Source organism: Humulus lupulus, chromosome 2, assembly GCF_963169125.1.
Source record: "Humulus lupulus chromosome 2, drHumLupu1.1, whole genome shotgun sequence".
Classification (NCBI taxonomy): Eukaryota; Viridiplantae; Streptophyta; class Magnoliopsida; order Rosales; family Cannabaceae; genus Humulus; species Humulus lupulus.
Window position 1 is genome coordinate 53277723 of NC_084794.1, and position 10993 is coordinate 53288715.

The window sequence follows — 10993 nt, forward strand, 5'->3', positions numbered from 1 at the left end:
TGTTGCATATATATGCTTTGTTTTGATTACTGCACAGAATCAAAAAATCAATCCTCCTTTGTGCTTGATCCTACGTTGTCATGTCGTCTTTTCACTCTCCCTCACTCATGCGTGTAAAACCCACATATGATGGTTGAAGAGTGCAATGCACCCTCCTTCGCTTGTTTGTGCTTTAACGAAATACAATAAAAACATTACTATCCTAATGGTGTTTTCATCAAAAGCAAACAAGAATTACCCCTTAACATAAACAAATAAAAAACAATGGCTACGAAAAGACAATTTTAAAAACAGTGTGATGTTGAATTGTCAATAGAATGTCAAAATACAAACAAAAACATTTAATTATATGATAAGATAATAATATGTGGAATTAACCACCTTCAACGACACGTATTTTATGTCGTTCAACTTTAGTAACAGTGCGTCACCAAAGATTCAAAACGACATGTTATTGAGGTAAAGCCTCTCAGGAAGAACTAAAAGCATTACCGGGAAAGAGTTCGCCCAAGGGGATATACGACAGAGGAGAAGCTCAGAGAATTCTTTCCATTTTTTGAAATTCTGTTAGCAACGGTCAAAAAGCCCGCCAAAAAATAAGTATGAAAGTTAATGGGTCATCTTCACTTAACTCACCACCATTCAGCAAAACCATTATTGTTGTCTTCCTCATCCAGACTTTTCTCAACTTTGACACCAGACCAACCTACACCTGCCAAGAGTTTCAAAACCTTTTCCCGCATCTTCCAACAATGCTCCGATGGAAGAGCCTTGAATCAGGGCAAACAAGCCCACTCTCGGATGATCGTATCTGGGTTCGAGCCTACGGTCTTTGTCGTGAACTGTTTGATTCAGATGTATGTCAAGTGTTGCAATTTGGATTATGCAACCAAGGTGTTTGATGGAATGACTGAGAGAGACACGGTGTCTTGGAACACCATGATTTTTGCGTATGCTGGGTGCAGCAAGATGGAGTTTGCGCAGAAATTTTTTGATGTTATGCCGACGAGGGATGTGGTCTCTTGGAATTCTTTGGTTTCAGGGTACTTGCAGAATGGCAACTATATGAAGTCTATAGGTGTTTGTGTGCAAATGAGGAGTTCTGGCATGGCTTTTGACCCTACTTCATTAGCTGTCTTTTCAAAAGCTTGTTCGGCAATAGAAGATTATGATTTGGGGATTCAGATTCACTGTGTTGCAGTGAAGATGGGTTTTGATGTTGATGTGGTGACGGGAAGCTCTTTGTTAGATATGTATGCTAAGTGTAACAAGCTAAGGTTTTCTCTTCAGGTTTTTCATGAATTACCTGAAAAAAATTGGGTTTCTTGGAGCGCTATTATTGCTGGTTGTGTTCAGAATAATCATTTACTTAAGGCGTTAGAAATGTTCAAGAAGATGCAGATTGCAGGAATTGGAGTTAGCCAATCTACCTACGCTAGTGTTTTCAGGTCCTGTGCTGGATTGTCTGCCTATGGTTTTGGGAGTCAGTTGCATGGACATGTCATAAAGGCTTGTTTTAGTTCTGATGTAATAGTAGGAACTGCCACTTTGGACATGTACGCAAAATGTGGCAGTATGTCTGATGCTAGGAAACTATTTAACTCAATGCCGAACCATAATTTGCAATCTTATAATGCCATTATTATAGGATATGCTCGTAGTGGGCAAGGAAATGAAGCTCTGTGCTTATTCTTGTTGTTGCTGAAGTCTGGTCTTGGTTTTGATGAAATATCTTTATCCGGTGCACTTGGTGCTTGTGCAGTGATTAAAGGGCATCTAGAGGGACTTCAACTACATGGATTAGCAGTTAAGAGTCGTTTGAGGTCCAATATATGTGTTTCAAATGCCATTTTAGACATGTATGGAAAATGTGGATATCTGATTGATGCTTCTTGTGTGTTTGATGAGATGGTTATAAGAGATGCTGTGTCTTGGAATGCAATAATTTCAGCTCATGAGCAGAATGATAATAGAGATGAAACCCTTCAAATTTTTGTTTGCATGCTCCGTTCAAGAATGGAACCTGATCAGTTTACATACGGTAGTGTTCTCAAAGCTTGTGCAGCTCAACAAGGTTTAAATCATGGGACAGAGATCCATGGAAGAATCATCAAATCTGGATTGGGATGGGACTCGTTTGTAGGAGGTGCCCTTGTTGATATGTACTGTAAGTGTGGAACAATAGAAGAAGCAGAAAAGCTACATTATAGAACTGATGCACAAACAATGGTTTCATGGAATGCAATTCTTTCCGGATTCTCGCAGCAAAATCAAAGCGAGGATGCTCAGAGATTTTTTGCTCAGATGCTGGAGACAGGCATTAAACCTGATAATTTCACTTATGCAACAGTTCTAGATGCTTGTGCTAATTTGGCTACTGTTGGACTAGGAATGCAATTACACGCTCAAATTATCAAGCAAGAATTGCATTCAGATACATATATATCCAGCACACTTGTTGATATGTACTCAAAATGTGGAAACATGCAAGATTCTCGACTGATGTTTGAGAAAGCGCGAAAGCGAGATCCTGTGACATGGAATGCTATGATATGTGGCTATGCCCACCATGGCCTAGGAGAAGAAGCCCTTAAAGTTTTTGAGGATATGCAACTTGAGAATGTGAAACCAAACCGTTCAACTTTTGTTTCTGTTCTTCGCGCTTGTGCACATATTGGACACGTCGAAAAAGGGCTACACTATTTCCATTCAATGCAAAGTGACTATAACTTAGCTCCTCAGTTGGAGCATTACTCGTGCATGGTAGACATTATAGGCAGATCAGGTCAACTTAGAGAAGCATTGAGACTTATTGAGGAGATGCCTTTTGAAGCTGATGCTATTATATGGAGAACTTTGCTTAGTATTTGTAAGCTACATGGAGATATAGGAGTGGCAGAGAAGGCAGCTAGCTCTATTTTACAGTTGGATCCTCAAGACTCTGCTGCTTATGTTCTTTTATCAAATATTTATGCTGATTCTGGGATGTGGGATGAGATGTCAACGATGAGAAGAGCAATGAGGTCTCACAGAGTGAAGAAGGAGCCTGGTTGTAGCTGGATTGAGGTCAAAGATGAGGTACATGCGTTTTTTGTTGGGGACAAGGCTCATCCAAGATGCAATGAGATCTATGAGAACCTTCATTTGCTAGTTAGTGAAATGAAGTGGGCTGGTTATATGCCGTTTATTGAATTTGATGAGGAGGTAGCTGAAGAAGAAGTGCATGAACAAGATGAGCTTGGAAAGTTCATGTACAATGCTTAGTTTTGCAACTATTTTCAAAGATATTTTAGTTTCTCTAAAACATGGAGATTTTGCCCCCAAATGATATTTTAGAGTAAACAAATTAAACCTTTTGTTCAACTAATCACAAAATGATTTTTCTCACACTTTGTCATTTCATCAATTGTAAATTGCCAACTATATGTTTAAATTATATCTACTCACAAAGAAAGTGTACTTGCATAGTATAATTAGAGCATACTAAATGGTCCCAATAGTGAATTTTAGTATCAAAATATTTGAATGTGATTTTCACTTACAATATACGTATTTAATATACTAGTTCAACAATTATATCATCAAAAGTTAAGAACTTTTGGAGTGTGTTGTAAAAGTTACCAATAGAACATTTTGATTTATTAAATAATAATTTGGACCATGCATTTTGTAAAATGCAATAAAATACTACCTGATTTTGGTTTAGGTTTCTTAATTAAATAATTATAAATATATTTTAAAATAGAAAATAAATTAAATTATTTTTTTCAAAAAAATATATATATATATATAACATAATTAAAAAACAAAAATAATCTTAATTTTAAAAATAAAACTACATATAAAAAAAACTAAAACTAAATGTGAGAAAACTAAAAACTGATTATTTCTTTTTCTTCTTCGTCTACTTCTTCCTTCCTACATCTTCTTCTTTTGTAGCAGGCCCCCGCAACAAGCTTCCATGGCAGACCCAAGTTCTACAGACGCAATGGCCACACCAATGGAGGTGTGACAGACCCAAGATAAGTATTACAAAGTAAAGAAAAAATATATTTCTTGAAAAGTAGCTGAGAGAATACAATGAGTTGTCTAGTCAATATGGTGTGAACCAAAACAGCTACTTATAGCTGAAAAAGGCTATGAGGCCTATAACTAAAAACAGTTACAAAACCAACAAATAAAAGAAACTAATACATCTTATTATCTAACAGTAAGAGTAATAGAGGGTTTTAATCCACCCCTCAAGATGAAGTGTATAAGTTATTATTTACACTCATCTTGGATACAAAGTCCTTGAAGTGAGAAGGAAATAAAGCTTTAGTTAGAATATCTGCCAAGTTGTTTTTAGTTGAGACATGGTTGAGCTTGATGATGCCAATCTGAATTTTTTCTCTAACAATGTGGCAATCAATATCAACATGTTTTGTGCGCTCGTGAAATACAGGATTCTCAGAGATGTGGATGGCAGTTGTGCTATCACAAAACAAGGTGGCAGGAGCTGCATGATGAATGCCGAAGTCTCTAAGCAAGGGAAGAGTCGAAATGATTTCACATGTAGCATTGGTCATGGCACGGTATTCAGCTTCAACGAAAGAAGGAGAGACGGTGGTCTGCTTTTTGGATTTCCATGATATCAAGGACTGACCGAAAAAATGTAGAAATCGAATATAGATCTCTTGGTGTCGATGCAACTACCCCAATCGGCATCAGCAAACACTTTTAGGTGAAGAGCAACAGAGTTGAAGTTAGTTTCAACATATGCAGTGATATTAGCATCTGTGTTGGAGGGGCAAAATAGGCCTTGACCAGGAGTGCCCTTAAGATGTTGTAATATCTAAGTGGTAGCTTGCATGTGAGGTGTGCGAGGAGTAGATAAGAACTGACTTAAGCAATTGACAGTGAAGGTGATGTCCGGTCTTGTGATAGCTAGATAAATTAGTTTCCCAATCATGCTTCTATAGATGGTGGGATTGGGTAGAAGTTCTCCCTCATCCTTTGAGAGCTTTATATTAGGTTCCATGGGTGTTGAAGCAGGTTTTGCATCGAGATTACCTGCATCATGAAGAATTTGTAATATAAAAGGTCTTTGTGATATTGAAAAACCATTAGAAGAGCGACTTATTTCAAGGCCAAGGAAAAATCGTAAAGGACCTAATTCTTTGAGTTTAGAGAAGCTATATAATTGTAATTTGAATTTAGAGACAACTCCATCATTATTACTAGCAATAATAATATCATCAACATATATAAGTAAGGCAAGGAAAACACCTGATTGTTTGTGAATGAACAAGGAGTGGTCAGATTGGGACTGTTGAAAACCATAAGTGTAGAGCTGAGTTTCTCATACCATTGGTGAGAAGATTGTTTTAGACCATATAAGCTCTTGTTGAGTTTGCATGCTGGATTTGGTGGCAGCGCCCCCTTAACAGTATATCCTTTAGGAATGGTCATGTAAACTTTTTCATGCAAACCGCCATGTAGAAAGGCGTTTTCTATGTCCATTTGGTGGAGGGACCAATTCTGAGTGGCAGCAAGAGCTAGAAGAAGCTTCAAAGTGGTAAACTTGGCAACGGGAGCAAAAGTTTCAAAGTAATCTATACCTTGTTGTTGAGTGTATCCTTTGGGCACAAGGCGAGCTTTATAGCGATCAACTTGACCTTGGAATTGTATTTGACTTTATAGACCCATTTGCATCCTATAGTATGTTTGTCTTTAGGAAGAGAGACAATAGTCCATGTGTTGTTAGCTTCTAATGCTTGGAGTTCATCTTGCATTGCTTGCTACCGTTCTTGTTTGGTGCAAGCAGTGGCATATCTTTGAGGTTCTGAAACTGTGTTGGTAGCAAGGATCGCAGCCCTAAAAGATGGTGAAAACTTGTCATATGTTAAAAAACTGACAAGAGGGTGAGAAGTAGATGATACCGTGGTATTGTATTGGCATATGTAGTCTTGTAAATGGGCTAGTTTAGTAAGGAGTCGCCCAGCTTTAGATGTTTGAATAGGAACCGTAGGATTGGGCTTCTCAGATTGAGAAGAATGATTTTGTTGGATTGGATTGGTTGTAGGAAAAGTAGTACCTACATTTGATGAAGAACTAGGCAAGAGAGATTGAGAGAAAACATTATCAATGTCCGGTTGTAAGTTGTTCGACCGGAGAGGATAATTATTTTCATAAAAAACAACATCACAAGAATAAAAAATCTGGTTAGAGTTAAGATCAAGTAATGTGTAAGCTTTCATTCCAAGAGGACAAGCAAGTAATATGCAAGGTCGTTGTAAAGTCCCAAATTCCCTAATGTGGCGTAGTGCCTTGATTAGGGGGACAGGAGGGAAATAATTGGTTTATTGTGTTATTATGTGATTATATGCATGATTATGTGAGTTGTATTATTATATGGTTGTATTTGCATGCATGTTTCTTACTAGAAGGGCATTTTCGTAATTTTGGCCCGTTGATGGCATATTTGTATATTTGTGTACATATATGTGATATATGTGTGAGACCACATTATTATGTGGATATTTTTGAGATACTCGGCATAAGGCGATCCTAGGAGGCAAGTTAGCGGTTTAGTCATAATGTGGTCTAATATCGGGCTTAGGGTGAGCCTAGGGGTAATTTGGTACTTAGTACATTACCGGGATTGAGCGGATAATGGGAAATTATTTGGTAATTATTTGAGGATATTAGAAGTCACGGGAATTGTGAGACGTTAATTATGATTAACGAGACAATTGGCTAATGACGAGTTTTCCCTTGTATTTGGACTTAAGGGCATTTAGGTCTTTTAGGGGCTTTGTCTATACTTAGCCAAGTAGAAGGCTATAGAAAAACCAAAGAAAGAAATAGAACATTCTCTCTCTCTCTCTCTCTCTCTCTCTCTCTCTCTCTCTCTCTCTCTCTCTCTCTCTCTCTCTCTCTCTCTCTCTCTCTCTCTCTCTCTCTCTCTCTCTCTCTCTCTCTCTCTCTTTGATTTTCTTGAGGAAAACTTGGAGTTAAAGAGAATTGGAGCTAGGTTTGAGCTAGGATCTTGTTTGGGTAAAGCTAAGGGACAATTCGGTGATTGAGGTAATAATTCTAAGCTTGAATTCTGAAGTTATTTCTCTATTTTCTTATGGTGTTCTTGAGCTTGAGAGCTTGGTTAGGATTTGGGTTTTTTTGTGGTGATATGAGTGTGTTAAAGCTTGGGTTTTACTGCTGGTTTGGTGATTATGTTGTACTGGGTTTTAGTTCTGATTTTGGATTGTTTGGAAATGATTTTGGTTGAGTTTGGGCCGAAGAAAAAACAGGGGTGATGGGTTCACAAGGTCGCATCGCGGCCGTGTTCTTGGGCGCCGCGGCCCGTGCGAACCCCAGGGCCTAGGAGGGGCTCTGTCCTGGAGGCGCGCCGCGGCCCTCAAAGGCATGTCGCGGCCCGTGCCCTGGCCCCAGACAGGGGGGCTTTCTTTCTGGGAGGCACGTCGTGGCCCTTAAGGGCAAGTCGCGGCCTGCCTGGCCAGTTTTGGCGACCTTAAGTTTTAATGATGGGAATTCAAACCTTAAGGCTTGGTATCGAATCTATTACCCGGTTTGGTAGAATTTGAGGTCCTGGATGTTAGGAGTGTGTCCTAAAAGCATGTAAAGATATTTGTTTTTTCTGTGAATAAATAAATACAATGGTTTATTATTATTGTCATATTTAGATTGTTAAATTATTGTTTGAATAATTTTGTAAATATCAGAAAAAATTCCATATTCATTATTGAGGATGTGATCTTGTATTAGTACGAGAGAATTAAGATCACATGAATGAATAAAAATAGTCAACAACGACAAATTAAAGTTATGGAATTCTTTAATTGGAGTTGTAAGTACGGTTTACTAAGTATCATAATAATACAAATAATCTAGATTCGGATTATTGATGTGGTAAGACATCTCGGTAAAGGTGCTTTATATAATATGATTATATATGACATGGACCGATATGAATTAAAGTCTTTATCCAAAAACCATTTAACAATAAAGACTTGTGATTCATATCATAACTGATGATCATTTATAGATCAACATAAATCCTGAGTGTTCATGAACTCCTGTTCATGTTTATTAAATCTTTTGATTCATTCGTTAAGGTCTCTTCAAAGAATGAGGCTAATGACTTTTGTTTTGGAGATTTAATATCATGGATGGCTGGGAACATGTATCAACAATACGGAATCTAATCTTTCCTAACGGATCGTATATTAGTTCCCTTAAGGGTTAATTCTGGAACTGAATGATTTTGAGCTCAAATCTATAATTATATTATAGATTAATTATTCACTAGTGAATTAATGGTACTTAAGGAATAAGAAGTAAATTGGAAAGGCTAAATGGTAATTCTCCCATTCTAATTTATGAACTAATTAATTAGAGAGTTGAACTATTGTAAGATGGTTATATCAATGGACGACTTAAGAAAAATATTTCTGTAAAAGTATATCTATAACATAAAGAGTGCAATTCTGAATTTATAGTAGAGTAATATCAGAATTAATAAATTAACTATTGTAATTAAAGAGTTTAATTATTTAGTTTCAATTTATTGGAGCTTAATGTTATAGGTCCATGGTCCCCGAAATGGCTCAAACAATCACTGTCAAAGGCAAATACAAAAAATGGGCAAAAAAGGACTTATGTGATAAGTAAAATATTTTTCTATGTATCAAACATAATTATTATTTAATTATGTGTAATTAATTAATTAAGAATTAATTAATTATTTGATTTAACAAAAATATAATTAATTTTGAATTAATTTATTTTTGAGATTTTTGGTATTTAAATAATAATAAAAATTGGGAAAAATCACATGCCTGCACAGGCATGTGGTACACGTGTGGCACAGTGCACAGGCACTGTGCTACACGCATAAGAGATGGACTTAGTCTCTTGATTCCACAATTTTAGTTATTTAAATATTAAATAAATAATGAGATATTTTAATATGATTAAAATATTATTATTTAAACAAAAATCTGATAACTGATAAGTTATTTTGAATTTGTTTAAAATAACAAATATTTTAATATATTGGATATTATTAAATATTGGATATCAGTTTTCACATAAAGTAATTTTTTAGGGATAGAAAAATATCTAGGATTCTCTTAGAGAAAAGAGAACAGTGACAAAAACAAAGGTCATTGTTCTTCACAAAACCTAGGTCCAAACTTTATCAGATCTCATGTGTTGAGAACATCTGATAAATAGTTATTGCCTATTATTTGTATAGCGAGCCCACACTCGTTCTTTGTGTGCCTGAGAACATTTTGGAAGATCTTGGTGTGAGATCTCAAGGATTCAGCCATACGAAAAGATAGCAGCAAGGAAGGACCTGAGGTAATTTTTCTATTCTTGTCCTTGATTCAATATATATATGAGTGTGAAGAAGTAAATTTTATGGGATTAATCTAACAATTTGATTGTTGTTCCGCTGCACATAATCTCTGATTTGATCAATAAAAACCAACACTGGAGGCTAGGACTTGGTCCGGAAGCCTTTATTTGCTCGTTATTGGCAGGATTCTATATTTGGTAATGACTAGGTTACCGCTAGGGGCTCAAGATCAGGATCATACTCGAGGGTCGCTCTTATTTTATATTATATTCGGACCTGAGGTAAGAAAACGACACCTACTATGTGACATACATGATTAGGGCTTGGCCCGAATGTTGAATATAGTTTTGATTGGGCATTGGCCCCTGTAAATGCGCATGATTATGATTATGTATGTGAATGATTGATTAAAGCATGTTGAATGCTTTGTATATGGATATTTGTTATATGATGAATGTCTATTAGCATTATACACTTGAGAAAAGCATTGACTTATTATTCAAGGACGACAATAGCGTTGAGCGCTGGTCGTAAAGCATTGATTTATGAGTCAAGGGCGTCAATAGTGCGTTGAGCGCTAGTCGATATGATTAGACCTAATCAGGAGTGCCTCATACACTTGTCCGACCCAATGGTCGTAGAAAACTAAAGCGTCAAGTACGTTGGGCCAGCTCCAAGGCTGGTTATACAAAAGATAGGGCAAAAGGCCTCGGAGTGACTTATTAGTCCCAAATCCTAGGCGCTGAGCCCCAATGTGACTTATTAGTCATGTACTTGGGCAATTGGGCCCGATATGAATCAGTTAATAATTTATTTAGGGCATTTGGTCCCATATGACGTTGTAGTCATTTATATGAATGGTATACATGCGTGAGTAGGGTTATTACTGCGGACATGTCTATTATGTTATGGAAATGTGTTATTCATTGCTTATGAGCATGTTTAAGTTTTCTATCTAGGCCTTGGCTCACGGGTGCTACGTGGTGCAGGTAAAGGGAAAGAAAAGCTGGACCAACCATGAGTTGGAGAGCTTAGGTGGCGATACATATGCGGCTGCTTGATCATCACGACCAAGGTTTCTCAGAAGAACTAGGGTTTAACCTTATTTTTTCCGCTTAGGTCGGCGGATTGTAACTTTTGAGTTGTAATGACCATTTTATAACTGTAAACAACTTTGTAAACATTTATTATGGGATCCTATGTACAGTTTAGTGTTTTAATGAAACATCCATTCCTTTTAACCGAAATTTTTAACCCAAGACTATTAATCACATTTAGATGCAAGTTTATGGCCTAATGACTCGTTTAGCGAGTTAAGCACTATTTAAAATATATAGTGTAACGGTCCCTAAGTAGTAGGGCATTACAAGCGTGATCTAGGAGAAAACATATGTCTCTTACTATCCAAAGTTGAAGCATATGCATGACAACCAATATTTCTCAAGTGATCATATTGAGGAACCTTGTCATGAAGTAACTCAAAAGGAGTTTTGTGTTTGAACAATTGAGATGGGGTTCTATTAATACACAAAAGTTTGAATGAGGTAACTCCAATAGGATAGAGAAATACTTGATTGGAAGTATAAAGCCCGAGCTACATTCAAAATGTGTTGGTGCTTCCTTTCCACCACT

The 10993-nt window shown here is 36.8% G+C and overlaps 1 protein-coding gene across 1 annotated transcript; it reads left to right on the top strand.

Moving 5' to 3' along the window:
• The first annotated feature begins 439 nt into the window (after nt 1–439).
• LOC133817816 (pentatricopeptide repeat-containing protein At3g02330, mitochondrial) lies at nt 440–3389 on the top strand. Its single transcript, XM_062250420.1, has one exon. The coding sequence runs from the start codon at nt 613–615 to the stop codon at nt 3262–3264; it is 2652 nt and encodes an 883-aa protein (XP_062106404.1). The 5' UTR covers nt 440–612; the 3' UTR covers nt 3265–3389.
• The last annotated feature ends 7604 nt before the right edge of the window (nt 3390–10993 follow it).